The sequence below is a fragment of the Mastigoproctus giganteus genome, chromosome 2, assembly GCF_048544385.1.
Source record: "Mastigoproctus giganteus isolate SK-2022 chromosome 2, ASM4854438v1, whole genome shotgun sequence".
Lineage (NCBI taxonomy): Eukaryota > Metazoa > Arthropoda > Arachnida > Uropygi > Thelyphonidae > Mastigoproctus > Mastigoproctus giganteus.
This window is the reverse complement of record NC_143576.1, coordinates 803563-828039: the sequence shown is the minus strand read 5'-3', so window position 1 is coordinate 828039 and position 24477 is coordinate 803563. Positions and strand designations below refer to the sequence as shown.

General features: G+C 37.4%; 2 protein-coding genes across 2 annotated transcripts in view; one reads left to right on the top strand and one right to left on the bottom strand.

Annotated features, from left to right (window-relative positions):
- Positions 1 to 4340, top strand: part of LOC150089113 (transport and Golgi organization 2 homolog) — a 115951-nt gene extending 111611 nt beyond the window's left edge. The window contains exon 7 of the mRNA XM_090390333.1: positions 4148 to 4340. Within this exon, the coding sequence (XP_090246459.1) occupies positions 4148 to 4301 (154 nt within the window). The 3' untranslated portion in view covers positions 4302 to 4340. The remainder of the gene's footprint in view (positions 1 to 4147) is intronic.
- A 12207-nt stretch (positions 4341 to 16547) lies between these two features.
- Positions 16548 to 24477, bottom strand: part of LOC150089112 (NSFL1 cofactor p47-like) — a 177537-nt gene continuing 169607 nt past the window's right edge. Inside the window, exon 9 of the mRNA XM_090390332.1 lies at positions 16548 to 16727. Within this exon, the coding sequence (XP_090246458.1) occupies positions 16595 to 16727 (133 nt within the window). The 3' untranslated portion in view covers positions 16548 to 16594. The remainder of the gene's footprint in view (positions 16728 to 24477) is intronic.

Sequence of the window (24477 nt, the reverse complement as noted above, 5' to 3'; positions counted from 1 at the left end):
ACAACTTTCTGAAAGTGATAAAGCCCAAGAAACCTATAGGGAAACAGAAATCCAAAGAAGAAAAAATTAGTCAAGAAACACTTGTCATGATGAACCAAAGACGACAAATGAAGAGCAAGAAAAACACTGACAGGGAGAAAATTGAGTATACTGAGTTATGCAAAGCCATTAGAAAGAGAGTCAGAGAGGACATAAGAAGATTTAACACAAGAAAAGTAGAACAAGCATTAAGGGAAAAAAAATGATTTAAATCAGCAGCCATGAGCAGTAATACAGAAACTGAAGAATAGCGATGGTGTACTTATAAACAGCAGAGAAGGCATAATTCAAATAGCAGAAGACTACTATAGAGTATTATACAAGGAGTGAGGGAATGATACCAGCAGTGGGGGAAGATGGATTGCAAAGTAGCAACACATACGACATACCCGATATTCTTCCTGATGAGGTAGAACATGCATTGAAGAAAATGAAGAATCGGAAAGCCCCGGGGGAAGATGAAGTTACTGTAGAGTTGTTAAAATTGGGAGGAAGAGACATAACACAAAAACTGGCAAGGCTCTTCACAAAGTGCATTAGAAAAATGCAATCATAGTTTTGCTGCATAAGAAAGGAGATAAATCAGAAATTGGAAATTATAGACCAATTAGCTTGTTATCCCATATCTACAAGTTGTTCACAAGGGTCATTACTAACAGATTAGAAAGAATACTTGATGAGAATCAACCGAAAGAGCAAGCTGGCTTTAGAACAGGATTCTCAACTATGGATCACCTTCACGTAATATCACAGCTAATGAAGAAAGCAAATGAATATAAAACACCATTATGCCTGGCATTTGTGGATTATGGAAAGGCATTTGACTCCATACAGCATAAGGCAATGTTTCGGGCACTGGAAAGACAAGGCATAGATACTCCATATATTATGATTTTGAAGAAAATATATGAGTGCTACATCCTTTATTAGACTAGACAAAGACAGTAGCAAATTTAAAATCGAGAAAGGAGTTCGACAAGCAGACACAATATCTCCGAAGCTGTTTACTGCTGCCCTTGAGGAAGCTTTCAGAAGATTAGACTGGTCGCAGAAAGGAGTCAATGTGAACGGAGAGTACCTAAACCATTTACGATTTGCAGATGACATTGTGGTCATAAGCCACAATCCCAAAGAATTAGAGGAAAATCTTAATCAGTTATGCACAGTTAGTAAGGATTTTGGACTAAAGATGAATATGGCTAAAACAAAAGTAATGATGAACAAGTATGCCACGGAAAGGGAAATAATGATTGAAGGAGCAGTAATTGAAAAGGTGGAGTCATATACTTATCTGGGACAAGTTATTAGCTGTAATAATGATAAATGGCTGGAAGTCAAGAGAAGAATAAATTTTGGATGGATAGCATTCAGGAAATATAGTCACATACTGAAGAGCAATATCCCAGTTTGTCTGAAACGTAAAATAATGAATCAATGTATATTCCCCACCATGACTTATGGAAGTGAAACTTGGGCACTCACCAAAAGAATGGAAGAGAAGCTAAGAACTACACAGCGAAGAATGGAACGAATTAAATTGGGAATCAGACTGTTAGATAAGAAGAGAAACACATGGATTAGGCAGCAAACTCAAGTAAAGGATATTCTTATGAAAACTAAAGAACCAAAATGGTCTTGGGCAGGACACATAGCTCGAAGACATGATGACAGATGGACTAAGAAAATAACAGAATGATACCCAAGAGGAGCTAGAAGAAAACCTGGAAGACAAAGGCGGAGATGGATAGATGAAGTTCATGAGTTTTTGGGTAGTAAATGGATGGCCAGTCCAGTGCTCAAAACAGAAGGAACTGGAAAGTTGCTGGAGAGGCCTTCGTCCTGCAGTGGATTGAAAATGGCTGATGATGATGATGCTGATGATGATGTGACTAGGCACTTGCAAGCTCATTGCTGGGATTCTTGCTCAGATTAATTGGCCGGGGGACAAATTCAAGGCAGAACTAGACAAACATTTGGAGTGAAATGGGAAGGTTTTTTTTTTTTTTTTGGTTGATGCTGTATAAGCTTGCATGCATCATAAGTTAATTTTGCACAGCTAAAATATTGGCATATTTGAGGAAGCAGGTCTCCATTTTGTTAGCTTTATCCCCTTCTATTTGAAGATAGTCAACTTTAAATTTTGACTGTAGTTCTAGTGATATAGAAAGAATAAATGCAGGTTTTTTTTTTTTACAGCAATATTTCTTGTCAACTCTCACTGCACTATGAAAATGTGGTCTTCCATCAGTAGAGGCATATGATGCAAGAAAGCAAGTTTATACAGCATCAGCTCAAAAAACTCATTTCTTCCCAAAATGGGGCCTCCTGATGCACTCTTATCCCTAGGTTTCTTTCATTCTCCATAATCTGAGTGTAGTACCACAAGTTGGTACCTCATTCTGTGGTTACTGCCATTAACACTTTGTATCATTGCACATACTAAAAACAACAATGGATCCCACCATTGATTACTACTCTGTCTTCTCCAATTTGTACAGTAGTCTTCCATGTGCAACAATATCAAAATTATTTTTTGCATCTAGTTGCTTTCTTTTTGACCACATCATAAGAATCCGATAAACGGTGTTCATACACCTGTTCTTACTCTTAGTTTCAATTTGCATTAGTATCTTAATGCAGTCCTTGAAATCCCCAGGCTGCTCCTCATTCAAGAATCGCCTTTGCCTGCAGCATCTGTGAATCTGACCCAACTAGCACCAGCAAATATTCTTACACCCTTCTTATTTAAGTGTATTCCATCCCTGTAGAAGCAGTCTCTCCTGTTAACAAGCACAGACCACTCTGAGAAAAATTATACTCCCTCCTATCATGTCTGGGTAGAATTGTAGCCACTTTCAAATTTAGAAAGTCACTTCATTTGTTGATGTTTTGTAAAAGTGGATCTTTTTACTTCCCAGAACTTAAATGCTGGGCCCACAGGACTGAAACTTCCTTTCAACAAATGAGTATATTGAGAAAACACCGCACCGTGGTTTTTTTTTTAATAAAGCTGATTTTATCTTAATTCATTCACTTCAAAAAGCTCATCCAAACCTTGTTCTCTCCCTACAGATTCTTGTTAAACCATAATTTTGTTCAAAGATATGGTTTAACAAGAACATATTATGAAAGGATTTTCATATCAGAATCCTTTCTCTGTATCTTGCACATATAGCAACATTTTAGTTGTATAAGGTTATACAGGCTTCCCAAAATAAGAAAAGTGATTTTTCTCATAGTAAGACTGATTTATATACATAAAAAACACAGGTGTCTTTTATATCGTTTCCTAATTTTTAACAAGCTGGGACAGAAGTTCAGTTTCCACTGCAACAAGATTGGCTAACTTAGATTCAAACAAGTCCATGATAAACCTTAGGTTTCCACCTTTAAATAAAAGTATTCTTGCAGAAATGGCTATTGTTAAGAATACACTGGTGTGCAAAACTTAAGGACCAACACTATTTCTAAAGGTTACAACCACAAAATCTTTACTGATGAGAGTAGAGGTTGGCACACGGTATCACCCCACAAACATCACTGAAAGGGATCGATATGGACTTGCACTACTCCAGATACTGTAATGAGGTGCCATTGGCCCCAAGTTCGTGTTTATGGATGACATCGCCACACCCCATCAAACACACATGGGACGCTCTGGGGAGATGCCTAGTGGCACGTCCACACCCACCAGAAAATGTTCGCTATCTTCAGCTGGTGAACATGGTGCTGACAGAGGAATGGACAATGTTACCGCAAGAACTTATCAACAACATTGTTCTAAGTATGGACAGGTGGGGCAAAGCCTGCAGGGTGGCCATATCTGCTACTGAAGACCACCCGTTCCATCTTTGGCAGTGATGCATCTGTGACAGCAGCCAGTGCTATGTTGCCATTTTTGAATGAAGTCCCTCTGTACCTCACGAGGTTCCTTTAGTATGCTTTTCCCATATCCAGGCCACTCCTATGAGAAGCTACAGATGAAAACCTGACTGGTCTTTAAATTTTGCACATCAGTGTATTATGCCTAATTTATATTGGACTGTACAAGTAATTTGCCATTGTTTTTTTATTAACTATTATTATAGAAAATAATTACCACTTTCAGGACTCACACAGTTATCCTTATTGACAGCCATGGTCAAGTAGATTATGTGGAAAAAACATTGCAGGAACCAATTGACATTGATTCAGAATTGTGGGTGAGCACTCGATTGCAGTTTGCAATTCAGGATCCCAGTCACCTTATATCAAGGTTATAGTGGAGAAAGTTAGATATCCAGCTATTAATAAAACTTGTAAACAACAATATTTTATTATCTTATCTAGTCTAAAATAGTGAGTTTTCAACATCATATCAAAATAATAATTTGTAAATTGCCAACTTACTGTATCATAGTTTTTAAATAAATGATGCTATCATTCAGTCTCTTTTCTTGATTAACATTAACCTCACTAAAACAATTTATATAAGGCTGCATACTTTCCCACAAACCTTCATAGTGCCTCAAAAAAAATTACTGGGGAGAATTTAAAAGGCTGTTTTCCTACAGACCAAGGCCTTATTGTGTGCACCTTATAGAGAGTTGATTATGATGGACAAAACTGGGTACTCTCGAGCAATGTGACACTGTTTTACTGCTTCTACTCATCTGACTGAGAAATATACACTTAGTCAGCAGTTTTTAAAGATGATTAATATATACAGTGGTGGACAAAAAAAAAACTGCATCACCTTAAAAAAAGTAACATTTGTAGTGAAACATATAAGGTATTGTAACAGATAATACTTCTACTACATCAGCCATTGGAAGGGTATACACGCTCATTAGTATCCTGTTTTGTGGAGGTGTAAGCATGGTCCCAAGAAGGGCTTTCTATGCACGCTGTCGCGAAGAGAAGATCTGGATGAGGCCATAAGACAGCGACTATGCCTTTGTAATCGTCATGCTAGTGATCTAAAACTGGACTTTGAGTCAGATGGTCTGGGGTGAATGCAGAAACCTGAACTGCTATATTGGAAGAGTGCCTGAAATCTGTTATTAGGGATCGCCACACAGCAAAACTGGTAAGGTTTTTTTTTTTTTTTTTTTTTTGATTTGGTAGTTGTTGGCGCATCGGCTTCTGTGGCCATATTGCACCTCCCAAGGTTTTTGCAGTACTTTGATCCAAGCCCGAGGCGGGAATCGAACCCGCGACCTTTGGGTTGCCGGGCACGTACTTTACCCACTCGGCTAGCCCGGTCGGCTTGGTAAGTTTTAATGATGAGTTTGTCTTCTTATCTCACAAGGCTAAAAACATACTGACACCAATGTTTTCTTCCCCTTAAAGTGCACCCATACCTCAGAAATGGCATTAGTGTTGGACTGGCCTGGCAAGGGTCTAGGTTCAAACCCTATTGAAAATTGCTGATACATAATATTGTCTAAATTTTCTCAGAAGAAAACAACAAGAAGTAAGATTTGGCTGCAGGAGAGCACTGTAAGCGTGTAGTAAAACGAAATTGGGCAACCATATATCCAGATTGTTACAAAGCAAGGAGGAACAACAAAATATTGAGGACCTATTTTCATGATTTACAGCATAATACTATTACGTTAACTTGTCATTTCAGTTTGTACACGTAAATGCAATAAAATGTATGATAGTGGAGTCTTTTTTTATTGGATTTCATTAACAGAGATATACAGTGGATTCCAGTTAATTGGGGCAAATCTTAAAAAAACAGAACCCAATCAAGAAAATAGCCAGGGTTTACTTCACTTAATTGGGGCAGGAGACCACAGCACTGGAGATTACCCTACGATTGTCTCCGACCGTACCACTTGGTTCGGTCAGTCACCTGTTTATTGGGCTTTTCTGTTAGTGCAATCTATCATAAACGGATAGTAAACTCGATCTTATTGAATTTGTGATAATACCGACAGCTAATTCATTCTCTGTGTTATTATGGTGAAATGTGTTTACAACTTCCATGGAATCTTCTCTTCATTCCTATTTTTAAAGCTTTGTAACTTGTTACTCCGTTCTCACTTGTGCGTACCATTTTCTACGTTATTGATTGCTTATCTGTTTTAAATTTTAACCCCCACCCAGAAATGTCAACTAGTTAGTATGTACATATTACAGTACGTATTAATTATTCCGATTTTCACATATTTTTTAATTGGTAAGGTAATAAAGGATAAATTTGTGCTTAATATATCTTTACTTTTATAGCCTGTGAATAATAATCCTCCTATTTTCGCTAATTAGAATCGCTGTTTAATAGAATTAAAATTCAATTCACAAACGTGATCACAATGACCGGCACTTTACTATGGTGACTCCAGCGTAACATGATTTGATTGTGCTGGGGTACATTGTATTTTTAACTATTTACGTGAAACTTCGGATAATTGGGGCAGCCGCTTAATCGGGCCAAAATGCACTTGTCCCAAATAACCAGAATTGACTGTATATCCCATCTAACAAATGCATTTTGAACATTTCTGCAGCGCAAAACACATTATGGCTATATACATAAACTTTTGACGATGTAACCATTAAAAAGGTTAAGATTTTCATGGCAAATTATAACCTTGTTGTTTTTGCACCACAAAAAATCTAATCAAGAAGTACAAATGTTCTTCTCCTCTCCTTGATTGAAAAGAGCAAAGAGATGGTTTGAGGAGATGGGATGCTATTAAGGCAATGTATGGAGTTTAACAGACTAGGAGCACAAACAAATACTTACAAGGTGTGGCTTATTAAATAACACGACTGTGCATGCACCACCTGACTCTTTCTCTAGTTGTCTGCCAAGTCACATACCAACACACATCAGTTGTTACTATTTCAAGAGCTTGTGTGTTTAAATGGCATAAAAGATTTTTAGAAAGAAGAGAATGTTGAGGACAATGAACAGCCAGGCCATCTGATATCCATGAAAATGGGTAATGGACCCAACAGATTTGATTAGAATGGTTACATCATGGACAAAGAAACTGTGCGTGTCAAAAATTTTGAATGAAGATCCAGACTTTAATTAATCTAATGAAAGTTGGCTGTTCCAGTACAACACAGAAACGAAAACCTTGCTTCCTTTGATATTAGAGGAATTCTAACAAGGCTTTGTAAAAAAACAATTCAAAGGGGAAGTGGTTTGGATGGTTAGATGTTCCACCAGTTTCTGGCAAGAGAAAAAAAAAAAAAATCCCTGTGTGAACATGCACCTTACTGCCAAACCCCCTCCTTTTTTCTCTTCCCTAATGTGAACCAACTTCAACTATTTCAAAAAATTACCAGTGTTTATAGAAGATGACTTACAGAAATGTATGGAACAGTGTGTGTGCAAGCCCAAGGCAATTATTTTTGAAGAGGATAACTTGTAAGGTACAAAATATTTAATAGCCATACCTCATATATATACTAATACTATCAGAAATGTGTATAGATTTTAAAACAGTTCAAGGATAGGAGCATATTATACATCAAATTACTATGATGATTAGTTAAATGAATAACTACACAAATATATTAAGGAACCCTGTGTCAGCAAAATGATATTCTAACAGGCTGAAACATTTTTGTTTCAGTGACCTGCATAGAATGATTATAAATTGTCAAGAACACAAACTCCTATAGGCATCTTCAACTATTTAAACAAATTTTCTGTTAATACTCCAGGACGACCACAGAGTCAGAGGAGTTTATTTGCACATTGAATTTCCAAAAAAAAAAAAAGTTAATTAGCATGGAACTGTTAACAACAGTTCCATGTTAACATTTAAGGAATTGGTAGCAGATTTTTGAGAAGTTGAAGCTGATTCAGCAGGACAAGGTTTCTCAAAATGGAAAGTGGAATGCAATGTGCTTTCATTGGCAAAACTATGGATAGGATTTCCAGTCAATGGAAGAAGGTCATTAATATACAAGAGTCAAGTAGACTCATTTAAATAGAAGAAATTATTGCAATCGGCATACAAGCAAAAAAACATTCACCAAGAAGTGAGTTTGTCACAGACATTCCCTCAAGAAACAAAAGCTACAGCTTGCTACCTGGGAGTTTAACATGGAACTATTATACAGGTAACACTTAAGTCAAGTGGACTGAATTTTGGCAAAGTCTGGTCATTCCGCTGGGACTATTAGCCCATCTTACCTCATGTGCAAGTCCAGAAATACACCACAAGTATACTGGAGGTGTCCACATCAAACAGAGAGGAATAGTGTGTCTCTGTATGTTAAGATGAACATCACGTTGACTCCAATTCGGATGCAGCCATGGCCTTATAATCACTCCGAGGTAATTTTCATTCTCCTCTTCCCTGAGTGTAGTACCACACAATTGATAAGTTACTGCTACCCTTGCAGTACTTTGTCAATGTTAAACTCAACTGCCATTGACTCAATTTTCCTAGATCTTGTTTGATGTTGTACTAGCTCACCCTGCCAACCTAAACATTAAGCTTGATATACCTTCATCAATATCGAAAACTTCACGAAGAACAGTGCCCATTATCCAAAGCAGTAACTTGCCCTTAATATCACATTGCTTCAGTTTGTACAGCACTCTTTTATATGCAATAGTCTACAATGTCAATATTACTTCTTTAAGTGATTCCATTATTTTCCCTGGAATTAGATGTTAAGCTAACAGGTCTGTAATCATTCATGTCCCCTTTATGAATTGGGGATACACTTGCACATCTCCAGTCCATAGGGACCTCCCCTCCCTTAAAATAATTGGATAGATTTAATCCATCTTCAACAATTTTACTTTCCTTTCAGTAATCATGCTCTTCATTGGAGTTTGATAAACTTCTGGCATCCACATTCCCTAAAGAATTCCTAGTGTGTGAATGTAGATGCAAAACACCTATTCAATTTGTCTGCAACATATAACCCAGAGATATCAAGTGGCCCAATGTGATTCAACCCCTTCCTTCTACTGTTAATATAAGCATAGAGGTCTTTGCTATTTTTCTATGCCTAACTTCTATTGTGACTTGATTAATTTATATACTTCTCTGCCACATGTCTCAATAGTTCATCTGACATCCATTTAGATTTAAGCCTTGAACAGTATCTCTTCGGTTACTTCCCACTTAAAAACTGACTGAGACCAAGTTGGTCTTAATGCACGAAGGAGCACTGCTTCCTCTTCTTGCTTATTTAACATGCTGCTGTAGAAACAGTCATCCACAAGGGTCTTGCTAGTGTGTGAGTAACCAAACCAAAATTCCAGTCAACAGCTGGAAAATTAAAATAATCCATTATGAACTGCACGCCCACTCTATTTCTCTGTACAGCTGTTTAGTATACTAGGCCGATACGGAATAGCGTATGGTAAAACTAGATAGAATGGTAAGATGCACACTTGATGTAGGAAAGAAAAAAAAAACTGACTCGAGTAAATAATGTGAAGGTCTTTGAGAAAACAGAAGAGGAGAAAGAGCAGTACATACTGGAACTTAAGAACAAGTTTGAGCTTCTGCAGACTGCTCAGGACCAGGATATCGAAGAGGAATATTACAACTTTCTGAAAGTGATAAAGCCCAAGAAACCTATAGGGAAAAATAAATCGAAAGAAGAAAAAAATTAGTCAAGAAACACTTATGATGAACTGAAGGCAACAAATGAAGAGCAAGATAAACGCTGACAAGGAGAAAATTGAGTTATTATTTTTTTTTTTATGTGAACCCCAAACACGAGAGGTATTAGAAACTATAGTACTTAGTACCGTGCTTGAGTTGGAGGTTGAGAAGACGAAAGAAGATATTTGTTGACATTGGACTTCTCTAGATTGTAATTTTCAGGAAATACGTATGAAGGAAGATTATTATTCCAGAAAACGGCAGTTGAATGAATAAATGAGGAAGATGAAAAGTTGGTTCTGTGGGTTTGAAGTTGGACAGTAAATGGATGTTGGCTGGTGGCGACACGTGTTCGGACTGTTTTGAAAGAGAGAGCAGGAATTATAGAACCCAATTCAGAAGAACAGTGCCCATGGAAGTATCTGTAGAAGAGGCATGCAGCAGAAACAGTACGTCTATGAGAAAGCGAGTGGAGAGACTCTGTTAGAGATGAATCATTAATTAACCTAACTGCCCACTTCTGAATGGAATCAAGAAGCCTGAGAGAGGTTTGGGGGCACCACCCCAGATGTGGGAACAATATTCCATGGCAGGGCGGATTTGCGATTTATACAGAGTGAGCAGCTGTTTGGAAGAAAAGTAACGCCGAGAGCGAAAGAGAAAACCAAGTTTTTTAGATGCAGAGGAAGCAATATTTGTAATGCGCTTGTGCCAAGAGAGATTAGAAGTCAGGGTAATCCCCAAAAGAGATATATCATTTTGCCTAGAAATCAGATTGTCACCAAAGATAAGCATAGGAGCAGAAGAATCCTTTTTGCGAGATTTAAGACAAGACTGAGTTTTAGAAGGGTTGAAATCAATTAAGTTGTCTTTGCCCCATTGGAGAATTACCTGAAGATTGGCATTTAAGGAATTGGTAGCAGATTTGGGAAGTTGAAGCTGATTGAGCAGGACAAGGTTTCTCAAAATGGAAAGTGGAATGCAATGTGCTATCATCGGCAAAACTATGGATAGGATTTCCAGTCAATGGAAGAAGGTCATTAATATACAAGAGGAAAAGAGTGGGGGAAAGAACTGAACCTTGGGGGACACCGGCATTAGTGGAGAAGTTAGAAGACAAAGAGCCATCTACCATCACCCTCAATGAGCGATCAGAGAGAAAACTGGATAACCAATTAAGAGAGAAAACTGGATAACCAATTACTAAAAACAGTTGGCAAACCATAAGATGGAAGCTTGTTTAGAAGACCTTTATGCCAAACACAATCAAAAGCCTTTGAGATGTCAAGAGCAACTACTTGTGTTTCACCAAACCTTTCCATTGAATTAGTCCATAAATAGGTAACATAAGCCAGAATATCACCAGTGGATCGACACTGACGGAATCCATACTGGCGATCGTTGATCAGACGGAAGGTTTCTAGGTAGTTTAAGAGTTGGCAGTTAATTGATTTCTCGATTACTTTAGAAAGAGTAGAAGTAATTGTAATGGGACGATAATTGGATGGGAGGGATTTGTCACCCTTTTTAGGAACTGGCTGGATATGAGTAAATTTCCAAGCAGAAGAAAAAACACCTTTGGAATAAGAAAGTGAAAAAAGGCGGCAAAGAATAGGAGTAAGTTCAGGAGCACAGGTTTTGAGAACAAGTGGAGAAATACCATCAGGACCTGGAGCTTTCTTAGCATCAAGATTCATCAAAATCCTTCTGATGTCCTTTTGACGGAAGACCATAGGAGGCATTGAATGGAGCGTGTTGGGAATGGTGGGAAGTGTTTACCAAGATCATTAATACATGAACTGGAAGAAAAATGGGATGCTAGCAGATCAGCTTTATCTGTCGCTGAAGTGACAACAGAACCACCTGGTTTGGACAGAGGTGGGAGCAGAGATGGGCAAAAGTTGCAGCCAATAGCTTTGGCAAGAGACCAGAATAATTGGCTACCATTAGGGCAAGAAGCAAGTTTTCTACTCTTAGCCTGTTCAAACTCTAGTTTGGACTGATTAATAACTGCTTTACAATTGTTGTGAGCTTTGGTGTAGGCAGAAAATGAAACTGAAGAATTAGAAACAAGACAATTACGATATGCAACATTCTTCTCTTGAAGAGCCTTAGCACATTTAATGGAAAACCAAGGTTTAGATAAAGGATGAGATTTTAAAGTGGAGTGTGGGATAAAGGATTCCATTCCTGCAAGAATAATTTCACTGACACGATCTGAGCAAACGTTGACATCAGAAGTTTTGAAACAGTAATCCGACTAAGGAAAAGAAGAAAAGAAGTCTCGCAGGTCATCCCATTTTGCTTTCTTGTAATGCCAAACAACACGAGGTTGGGAATAGCCATGAGATAAAGGTTCCATTGGAGAAGAGAATCACCAAGCTGTGATCTGAAGTGCCTAAAGGACCTCTCACTTCGACCGTGTACTTAGAAGGGTTGTTTGTGAGAAAAAGTTCAAGCGTATTGGCTATATGATTAGGATTGTCCGGTATTCTTGTAGATAAATGAACAATCTGTGCAAGGTGATTAGTAATTGCAAAAGTTCAGCATCTCGACCTGCTGGGTCGGTGTGACTAGAAAACGGAAGCCAGTTGGAGTTGTGAACATTAAAATCACCAAGAAAAATTACCTCACTGTTAGGAAAGTTGGACTGGAGAAAGTCAAGTTGCAAAGAGAGGAAGTCAAAGAGCTCCAAGTGATTAATGGAGTTGGGAGAACGGTAGAGACAACAGATGAATTTGACACAATGAGGTAGAGAGATTTTAAGCCTAAGTCTCTGACAGGGAATATCAGAATGGACATATGCACAAGTACCATCTTTGAGGCGAAAGGAATCATACAGCGAATAATTTGGGCATCTGAGATGAGCAGTATTTGAATCAACCGATAACTGAGATTCTGTCAGAAAAAGTACATGGGGTTTGGCAGACTGCAAAGTGGAAATGGACATCGTTGAGATTAGAATTGAGACCACGTATATTTGTAAAATTAATTAGGAAGTGCTTGGGAGGTTTAGATCTTTTCGCAGATAAGCTTACTCTATTAGTTTGATAATTCATTGTGCATGGGGGGGGCATACTGTATGAAGTAATGAAATTTTTGGCTATGGCATACACACAGTAAGAATATACCCAGATCCTTGACATAACATGGCCTTGACAATGCCCCCTGCATACACACTACTCGGATGCCCTCCAGTCACTAACTGGCAGAGTAGAGGTAGCAAGATTATACACTAGCTGATCCGGAAGCTTCCTAAAGAGTTACCAATAGGTTCAGTCCATTGTACTAACTAGTGGCCAGCCTGCGAACACCGTTTTAGAGCTGTACCCTCGAAATGTAAGGAATATTGGATCTCGCCACGATGTTCATCATAACCTCAAAAGTCATCAGTCATATTGCATGATGGAAGAGATGGGGAAGGGTTGACTGGAATTTAGCTCTGGAGACTAAACACGGGTTCCACCACTTCAAGCCTCCAATAAGCAAAGTGGTGGTATTGCACCAGTTGATGAGAGTCATCTACCACCTAGTAATGCCTGGTAACATAGAGGGGGGGAGCCATTCCTCCATGTGTTGTGGGTGCCACACCTCGACCCCTGCTTACGTTGGTTCAAATATGGTGGTCACCCACAGTGTGCTTGTGCAGTGAGGTTATACCCAGGATTACTAACAGTCCCACCATCGTGAAGGTGCAAGCAGAGGATTTGGCTGTCACAGACCATTCGGACTTTGCCAAAATTGGGTCCACTTGACTTGAATGTCACCCGAATATCAGTTCCATCAGCATCTTAGACTTCCAGGTACAGCTTGTCTGGCATATCTGAGAGAATGTCTGTGACAACCTCAAGGACCGCTTACTTCTATTTTTAGAATTTGTTTATTAAATAAACCACAAATTTTAAGCACTGCATGGAAGTATGCATCATTTACTGGTGATTCAAAAAATTTCACAATAAATAAACAGCACTTTTCTTCTGAAGAAAAATATCTCTCTACCACACAATGTACAAACTCAACCAGCAAATTTTTGAATGGGTCAATAACTTTTCATACTGCATATCCTCAGCCTAACTTGTGGATATGTGGGACCTAGGCAAAAGTTTTTTCGGGGCCCCCCCCTCAGGGGCTAGCTTTGGAGTATTTGGTCCCTAGGCGAAATATTTTCTGGGGACCCTACTTCAATAATAAAAAAATAGGACATAGGGGCTCTTGGAAAATTAGAATTACACATTCAGTATAGAAATGTAAAGCAAATAAATTTGTATATATTTCCTTAGAAATATATACAAATCTGGACATATCAATGGCACACATATTTTGACTAGAAGTTACATTACAATTGGAAAGTATATTTTATTTGCAAATTTTATAAGGAACATGAGCACTTATGCATTTGTGGCCCCCTCAAAGTATGGGCCCTAGGCCTAAGATAGGCCCTGTGCATATCTAATAGAGAACAAACAGTTTTCAGTCACTTGGTATGTACTGCATAAGTTGAAAAGTAAAACAATATTTTTATCATGCCCATTTCTACATCACAGGATAATCTTTCAGCTCCCAACTTCAATGCATTATGCAAAATATGTGCAGCAAAAATCAATTTACTAGACATTGTTTGTGCTTTTTCTTAACAGTCCTCCAAAATTTGTGTTAGCATTATCTGCTCCATGAGCAATGCACTTTTTTATATCAATGCCATACTCACAAAGCGTGTTAATTATGAATCAATGAAGGAATTGAAAGTTTCATTTGGTAGTGATTCAATTTTTAATATTTTTATCTGAATTCAATTTGTTTTTCAAAAATAATGAACAACTAAAGGGAAAATCTTTCCATTTTGTGATTGATTGTGTCCACAGATATTCCAAAACACAGTGACTTTTTCATATCTGCAATTAAATCATGTATACAAAATACCCCAATAATGTTTATAATAAGAACTGCAGTTTTATCTGTGCACATGAATATTTACCAGCTCAAAATATTTTTTTAAATAGTTTACAGTTGCAGTCAGCAGATTTAAAGGAATGGCAGTGTTTAACAATATGATAGGCCACTGTCAACACATTTAATAGAGTAAGACAGTCCTCGACTGGATATTTCACTCAAAAGTACTGCGTAATACTTTTTGAAAACCAACATTTCCAAGGAAAGCTGATTTGATTTTATGCTTTTTTTCTATCAACATGGTCGGTTATATCAGATTTCCCACCATGACCAATGTTTATGTAGCATTTGTGCAGTTCACACTCCACTTCATTATCATTTCTTCCTATCTTGAAGAAATTCTACTATTTTGAATACTCATTATTAAAGGTACATTTTCTCTTCATCATTTCTGCTTAGAGGTTTTTCAAAAACAATTACCAATTAAAATAAATAATTACTTAAAATAATTCAGCAAATTATGTAAAAATACACAATTTTTCATCTATTAAGATTCAAACTAAATTTAATAATTTCAATTTGAACTTCAGGATTATTAAAATTTTTTTTTTCACTGAAAAAAATAATTTTATAATGTGCAAAACTAAGTAACTTTTATATGCATGGTGCTTTTCATTAACAGTTTTAAAAATGAAAAGCTAAACAAAAATCTAATTTAGCATTAGTAGAAGCATATGATGCAAGAAAGCAAGCTTATATAGCTTCTGCCTTGAACTTAATTAAGTTGTTGATCTCCACTACAACAGATGGAAGTTTGTTCCAACTGTCAACACACCCGCTGGCTAAAGGTGAATTTCCGCACATCTATTCTACAATTGTCTTACCTCAATTTGAATTTATATCCCCTCAGGTGAGTAATCTGAGAAAGAGGAAGAATCCATTAGCATTGAGCTTGCTCAATCCATTCAAGGCCTTATACACCTCAATTAGATTAGATCACCTTGCAGGTGCCTAGTCTCCAGAAGCTGCAACTTGCAGAACTTAAGCCTTTCCTGGTAACACCAACCCTTTGTACCATTCACCAATTTCATTGCCCTTCTCTGTACTTGTTCCAGCAGCTCTACATCATTCCTAAAATGAGGCCTCCAGACCTGTATACAGTACTTCCCTGACCATTGCCAAATACAAGGGGATAATCAACCCCTTATCCCTGCTAGCAAAATTCCTGTATTCATTGACAAGACACCATGAGCTACTCTTGCAGCCTTTTTTGAACTGATCAGAAAACTTCATATCTGACTGCACAATTACCCTCAGGTCCTTTTCATTCTCCACTACCCTGAGTGTAGTACTACCCAGGTGATACGTTACTCTGGGGTTGCTGCTACCCATATGCAGTACTTTATATTTGTCAATGTTAAACTTCAGTTGTCACCTCTTAGCCTATCTGCTCAACTTTCCCAGATCCTGTTGCAGTAGCATACTATCATTACTGTCATTAACAACCTTGCCAACATTGTATTGTCTGCAAACTTAGACATTAACCCTGATATACCTTCATCAATATCATTCATAAATACTTGAAACAACAATGGGCCCAACACCGAACCCAGGGGGACTCCACTAATAACATTAGTCCATGTAGAGCAGTGTCCATTGATAACCACTCTCTGTCTTCTCCCACCCAACCACCCCTTTATCAATTGTAGCAACTTGCCCTTAATGCCATACTGTGCCAATTTGTACAGTAGTCTTCCATGTGCCACAGTATCAAAAGCTACGAAATTCTTATGAACTTCACCATAAATTAAAAAATATCAGTTTAATGCTCTGCTGCAAATGAGGCAACTGTCATGGAACACTGGTTACTCACAACTGAAGAAGTGAGTATGATTCACATCTCTGCTAGTAGATACATTTTGTACTATTAATTTAATTTATAATTCTGCATTCATCTAAACAAAGTTGAAAAACACTATTTCATCACATTATTAAATTACTTTATTATATTAACATACAAGAATTTACATTTATGTGATGTAGTTAGGATCTTTATGGAAAAGCTGGGTGAAAACTAAATTATTCCATTATTTTAGCTTCTGAACTATCACAGCATTTAAAAGATTTGCATCTTTAACTGAAATATCATCATCTTCTAATTCTCTATTGGGATAAGCAGTCATCAAAGTAAAGATGCTAGCACCATATTCAGGACGAGCTCTGAGTATTGTTTAAGGAAATTTAAAAATTTCATTACATCTAAGCATTATAGGAGATTATATAATAATTAGAATCAACCATTCAGATTCTGTGATAAGAGGCATATATGGGGGGGGGGTTGAAAACCTTGTGGTCTGAGTATGAAAGGATAGTGGTAAAGTGGTAAAAAATTCTATATATAACCTATAGCATTAGCACTTCAGATAGTAACCCACCAAGTTTCATGCAGCTTCAATAATGTCTGTTTTTTAATTATGGGCCTGAAGTCAACAAAGTTATGTGAATGAGGAAAGATGGACAAAATCTGCCACTATGCAGTCATCCAATATTTGGGGGGGGGGAACTAATGCCAAAGGCAACTTGTGGAGATATGGTTATGCAGTTTTCAATAATGTCTTTTTTTTTTTTTTTTTTTTTTTAATTACAGGCATGAAGTTGTGTGAATGAGAAATGATGGGCAAAACTAGTCATCCAATATTTGGGGAAAAAGGGACTAATGCCAAAGGCAATTCATGAGGGTATAGTTACAATATTGGGGTAGGATACCCTTTCTTATTTCATGGTTAAGAAGTGAGAAGCAGAATTTAAATGAGGGAGAGCCTGGAAGATGACCCATACTGTGGAAGACCTGTAGCATCCATCACTCCAGAAGTTGTTGACAGTGTGCATGATCTGGTGATGAGCGATTGGCAAGTGCAGGTAGGAACATTCCCAGAACCCTGGGCATCTTGTCTGAATATATGCAGCAAACAATAATAGAGATTCTCGCTATGAAAAAGGTGTCAGTATGATGGGTCTCAAAGCTGTTGACAGCAGAGAAAAAACACACATGAACTGTCAAGTCATTTTTCATCATTTGCATAATTTCCATTCAAATCCAGCAAATATTAATTCCATGCAAGGTTTTGACCATGGATAAAACAAGGGTCCTTCACTTTCAGCCAGAGACAAAGGAGCAGTCCAAGCAGTGAAAATACTGGCCCCCTTCAAAGAAAGCAATACAATTCCAAACAAAGTCAATTCCTTCTGCTGGCAATGTGATGACATCGGTTTTTTGGGATGCTGATGGAGTGTTGCTAATGGATTACCTTCAGAAAGGCCAGACAGTCACAAGGGCATATTACACAGACCTTGTGTGGCATTTGGGTGAAAACATCAAAGACAAATGCCAAGGAAATGCACCAAAAGGAGTCTTGTTCCACCAGGACAATGTGCCTGCTCACAAGTCCGGCACTACCATGGTTGCACTGCATGAGTGCAGCTTTGAAATCTTGGACCATCTTCCATATTCAACAGATCTAACACCAGCAGACTTTCACTTATTTCCAATCAATGCAATGCAGCACTGATTTCAGAAGAGTACCAACTCCAAAGGGGGCTGTTGAAAAGTAATGTGTTACCACACTCCTTAATTAAACCCTTCATATTCAGGCCTTGAACTTTTCAAACTTCCCTTGTAAATCATATTAGGATATTGGGAAAAAAAAAGGTTCATATTTACATATATGAGTTTACAGATCAGCTTCTCTGAGAAGATTAATAGGATCTTCTCTGAGGGGGAAAAAAAAATTTTTTTTTTAGATGCATTAAATCATCTCTTCATAAGCATTATGATGCATGTCCTTAAAGGAGCCATTTTCAAAAAAGGGGTTCCGTGGCAAGTTGTTGTTGTTGTTTGGTTTTTAGGAGCATTAGCAACTAAGGCCATATTGCTCCAGGATATGCGGTGGTCATTCCTTAACCTTTCCGCATCCTCCGTATCCGTGGCAAGTAAAGTTAACTTCTTTGTATCACAGAAATATCTACGAACACAAACTTTCTAAACCTTTCAGTTGTAATTTTTGTTTGAAATCACTTGCATCCTTTATTTTTATTTTTTTCCCCCTCTCAGTTTGCTGTTACTCATTTCAGGATAATGTCCATGTTATGTCTTCCAGCAGACAGTAAATTATATTTTTATTAAATTTTAAATGGTTATATTGTTTGCCAAGTCTATATTCAATGCTTTTAAATCAATTATTACTTTAATTAAACATGGATATTCATTAAATTCAACATCTAAGTTCATGTAGGGAGAAAAAAATCATACCTATTACATCGGTGTCCAAGATGTTTGGTTTCAGCTTTTCCGCCAATAAACCATCACTTATTTTTGTTGGCTGGCTACAGTTTTTGTTGTGAACTGTATCAGAGCTGGTTATAGAAGTTTATCACTCTTAAGTACAAACAGAATTCTGTTTTAATCTTTTTCATCGCCTAGTCAAAGTTTATTCCTCTTTTTCTCCCACTAGCAGAAGGTACCAATCCAGTTGCTCCTTACACTTCACCTACCCTAGTTTCCCTAAAATATGCTCTCTGGTTGCTGGGTTTTGATCTGAAAATTCCATCATTCAATTTGGCTCTGCCCTACACCCCTTTGTAAATCTCTCCTCACATGGATGTCCCTTAGGTGTTCTTACCAGATGAGCCACCCATAGTTGGACCTTTCAAGAAGCTCAATGTCTTTCCTCAAATGTGTTCTTAAACTTCAATGCAATATTCCATATGCTGTTTCACCACTGACTTGTTGTTATTTAGTTTTTAGGAGCATTAGCAACTAAGGCCATATTGCTCCGGGGATATGCGGTGGTCATTCCCTGATCTTTCCGCATCCTCCGTATTTGGTGGCTCACGGGCTCGAACCGCGGTCTAATCAAGAAGCATGTGCTATGCACTGCTGCTCCTGCCCACCTGACTACGGAGGCGCCCCACTGACTTGTATAAGGGAACTGTAACCTTCTCAGATGCAGAGGTGCAGTAAATCATTGATAAGATACTCCATGCTAACCTTCATGTTTATTTGCATCAAAACACCAAAGTCTCTTTCCTTATTTACACCCTATAGTTCTCCTTAACTGCGAGTTATTCTTGGCATATTTCCCAATGTAGAACTTCATATTTGGCAGAATTAAAACATAACTATCATTTCTATGATCATTCATGAAGCCTATCTGAATTAGACAGGTTTCATCTAAATCATTCTAAAGAAGCTCAGCCTGATTTGCAAACTGCTAACCACCTTTCCAACCTTTATATTCTAGGTAAATTTCATTATTGTATCCTTTATATCATTCAAGAGTGGCATGTGTGTGCTATGGGTGTTTAATGGCGCATAAGCTATACTGGCTACAGTGCGCCTTTCAAGAGTGGCTTTAGCAGCAAACTGCCAAGAAGACCCCACTAATAAACTGGCTCCACTGAAGAATGACTATTTATATAACCTCTTGTCCTTCAGCCATCACTCACTGGAGACATGGATCAGGTCCATTACCCTCAGTTTGCACAGCAAGCTCCCATGTGGAACCATGCTGAATGTTTTGCTCAAGTATAAGTACATAATGTCAATATTATTTATTGAATCTTACTCCCGTGTAACCACATCACAGTAGTTTATAAGACTGGTCAAACATCAGTTATCCAAGTCCATCAAGCTTATCAATCTTTTTTGTAGTTTCCTGAGCATTATGTATTTTATAAATATTATGTAAGGAAAATTCAGAAAACTACAAAAAGTTTAATGAGCACCTAAATCACGCAAAATGAGGAAACCTAGTCCAGAGTGATGTAGCATATCATACCTTCCAGGTCTTTGACTCTAAGATCTTAAACACTGCTGACCACCAAAGAACATGAGGGATTTCCTTGAGACATTTCATGTAAAGAAAGACTACAAAAAATCTATAAACAAGAACATTGGTGGGGTAACTATCAGCCCATCCTAGTAAATTCTTTTCCGTGGAATATCAACAAGAAACAACAACAGGCAACAAAATAATAGCCAAAGCAGCAACTCACAAAATAACCATAACATCTAGCCTCCAAACTTCTGGCTGATAAGGATTCCAGACCTTAGTGACAGCAAAGTTGACAGTTCTGCCAGAAACTATAACCAGGCATCCTGTGAACTTCACAAGGCCATTCACACAGCTTGCTGTGAAAAGAGGTCAAAATGTCCAATCAGGAAAGTACAAACTGACCACCTGACCAGTCTTTTTCTCATACATTTTATCTCCTTATAGGCTTCACTGTGTTTGTAAAGTGATAAAGAGAAGACTGTTTGCATTATTTCTCCCAGAATGCAGGCATTTTAGAATAAAATGTTATTGTTGTTTTCCTAATTCCTCACAAAGCTCCAAAATGTATGGTTTTTTTGTAATGATCATTTATTTATTAATTATGGTAATTCAGTGTAGTGTATATTTTATTTAAATCAGTTATCCCTGCGTACACAACTATGTTCTTCAACCAACTTATGGTGATTGATTTTCTTGATGAATTGATGTTTTAATTTATTTTATTAATCAGAAATATAAAATATAAACAAAGAAAGAAATAAATTAATGTATTATCTGAAACAATTTCAATCACAAACAAGTTCAAATTGTTAATGTAATGTGAAGATAATTTTAGAAACATACAATAAATAATGAGTTGATTTTGGCTTCTATTTTATTCATAGTATATTTTTTTTAGTTTGCTGCACTGTCAACTGACCACAATTCTGGTGGTCAGTTGACAGTACAGCAAACATCTTTTAAATAAATGAAACATTTATACTTGGAAAGGCAGATGAATTTGCAAATCCAAAATGCTTGCAGTTTACAAGCATTTGTGTATATCTTATTACCTGGAATATATTCTGTACTGAAAAACAATCCAATAAAATCCTGTTAAAACAGACCTCTCGAGGGTGCATGAATCATTTTTCTGTACTGAAATTTCATTATAACGAATACCACTGAATTATTTCCAAGGACCCGTTATTTGTCCAAATAAATTCGGCTGCACTTTTCTGGTATACAGATAATTTTGAAAGAATTTTGTATTTATAGGAAAAACTGTATCGTATAAAATTTCAATAGCCTACAGTTTTAGAAACATGGCACAGTAAATGAAACTCATTAGAACTTTGCACACAAGTTAAATTAGATTACTACTTCTAGAGTATTCCCCAATCAGAAAAAAAAAGTAATAATGAAAAACGATTCTCTTACTGCATTTTTTAATTCAACTGAAATCTCCCACATTTGTATTTCCATCATGAGTCATTCACAGTGGCATTTGTAATTTTCACACAGGTAAGTCAATATATTTTAGTGGACTTATTTTCTAAGATTTACAAATTATTATTAATAAAGAAAGTCACTGGGACTTGGAAATATTTTTGTTACAATGGAATTCTACAGTAATTACAAATTTAACACATTCAGCATCCATTATTAAAAGACTGAAGGCTTTAAATATGGCAAAAGTGGTAATTTTAAACGATGAAGGAAGCAGAAGCAGCCAGTAGGATGAGTTATTTCCATCCATCACATATCTTAATCTAATATCACATGGTGCAATAGTCTTTCTATAATAATAGCACACTATCTATTCCCCCCATCCCACTCATTAACTCGTAATATCTTTGAAATGAGATGCAGTAATGTTGTTGACCATTCAGCTGGTTCCATTTTTAAGCTCAGTAGTTTTTTAGTTTTACTCTCTTCTGTGATATCAATATTCTACAGTGTTCATGTATATTAGCACAATATCTCTTACGCCAAAGAGTTCTTGTCTGTTATTGCAACAGAACATATTAGCAGGGTATTCCGAGGGCAGAAATATTTCAAAGGAACGGGTAGCCGATGCCAGGAAAGCGAGCTTAAATAACTTTAAGGGGTGTGTCAGGTTGTTAACTATACAAGAAAACCAAATCTCAATTGTTTATACAGTAATGTCAGAAGTGTCGTCAATAAAATTAGTAAATTCAAACTGCTGGTTAGTTGTTATTTGGTTTTTAGGAGCATTAGCAACTAAGGCCATATTGCTCCGGGGATATGCAGTGGTCATTCCCCGACCTTTCCGCATCCTCCATATTTGGTGGTCACAGGCTCGAACCCCGGTCTAATCAAGAAGCATGTGCTATGCACTGCTGCTCCTGCCCACCTGGCTACGGAGGCACCCTGCTGGTTAGGACAAGTAACGCTGACATAATAGGGCTTAAGGAAACGTGGGGCACCTGGAGATAGGGAGAATGAGTTTCAGTACAATATGTATAATGTATTTAGGAAGGATAGAGGGGGCAGTGGGGTCATGCTTCTTACCAAAAGCAGCCTGAGCGTGATGAAAGCGTTCTCGGATTCAGACATTTCGCATCTGCTAGTATAGAATCTGAATGGTGTGAGATAGTTGGAAGTTGTTTGGTTTTTTTTTTTTAGGAGCATTAGCAACTAAGGCCATATTGCTCCGGGATAGGTGGTGGTCATTCCCTGACCTTTCCGTATCCTCCGTTATTTGGTGGTGATGGGTTCGAACCCCAGTCAAGTAGCGTGTGCTACGCACTGCTGCTCTTTTCCACCTGGCTACGGAGGCGCCGGTAGTTGGAAGTAAAGGTATAATGAGAGTGGGAGTAATCTACAAGCCAGATGATTGTGACGATTATGATGAGAGCCTCTACATGCAAATGGAATGGGCAAGTAAGCATCAATGTCTTATTATGGGTGATAATAATTTGCCTCTAATTGATTGGAGCAAATGGGAAGGAAATGCCACATGGGAGACAAAATTTTTAAGTCAAGTAGACGATTGTTATTTGTATCAACATGTCAGAGAAAGTACTAGGGAAAAGAATACTCTAGACCTCATCATCACCCACGAATCAAATGACATAATAGGGCTGATAGTATGATGGCTTAAGGTGCTACGTGGCCTCTATTAACTGGGTAGATATCGCACAGAGAGCAAATACAATTAAATTATGGTATATATACCTTTAAAACATTAATCACAGAAGCCTTGAATGTGTATATCCATTAAAAAAATACTCCACAGGGAAGATTTCAAGTTGGATGAATAAGGAAGTTGCCTGATTACTTGAGCAGAAAAAGATGGCATGGAAGAGTTACAGAGCAATAAAAAGTATAACAGCTATAAATTGATCTGTAACAGTGCCACAGAAAAGGTTCGGCTGGCAAAAGCAGATGAGAAATCGCTGAGAGCAAAGAGTGGGGATAAGGAATTCTTCACATATACAAATGCAAAGAAGAGAAGGTAAAACCAGATCTGACCCTTATGTAATGGATTTGGGATAGTATTAGATACCCCAGGTAAAGTTACTTTGCATCAATATTTACAGAAGAAAAACCCTTTGTGTCAATGAGATATTATGGGAGTGAAGTTTGAAAAATGTAATTAATGATGTTGAAATTTCACATTTTTATTTAATGACAAAACTTTCAAGCCTTCAGGGTAGTAAGGCTCCTGTGGCTGATAGCATAAACTAGGGATCAGCAACCTTTTTTGAGTGAAGAGCCATTTTTGATCTAATTAAAAAAAAAATAAATAAAAATAATAATAATAATAATTATCCGAAGAGCCGCACCTCGGCTCAAGCTGGGGGGGGGGTTTAAGAAATGAAATAGAGCGAAGAAATGTAATGAAAGCTTTCCCAGATTCAGACGTTTCGCATACTAGTATAGAATCTGTATGGTATGAGATAGTTAGAAGCAAAGGTATAATGAGAGTGGGAGTAATCTACAGGCCAGGTGATTGTGAAGATTATGATGAGAGCCTCTACATGCAAATGGAATGGGCAAGTAAGCATCCATGTCTTATTACGGGTGATTTTAATTCGCCTCTAGTTGATTGGAGCTAATGGGAAGGAAACTCCACATGGGGGAAAATTTTTAAATCAACTTAATCTAGAATATTCTAGACCTCATCTTCA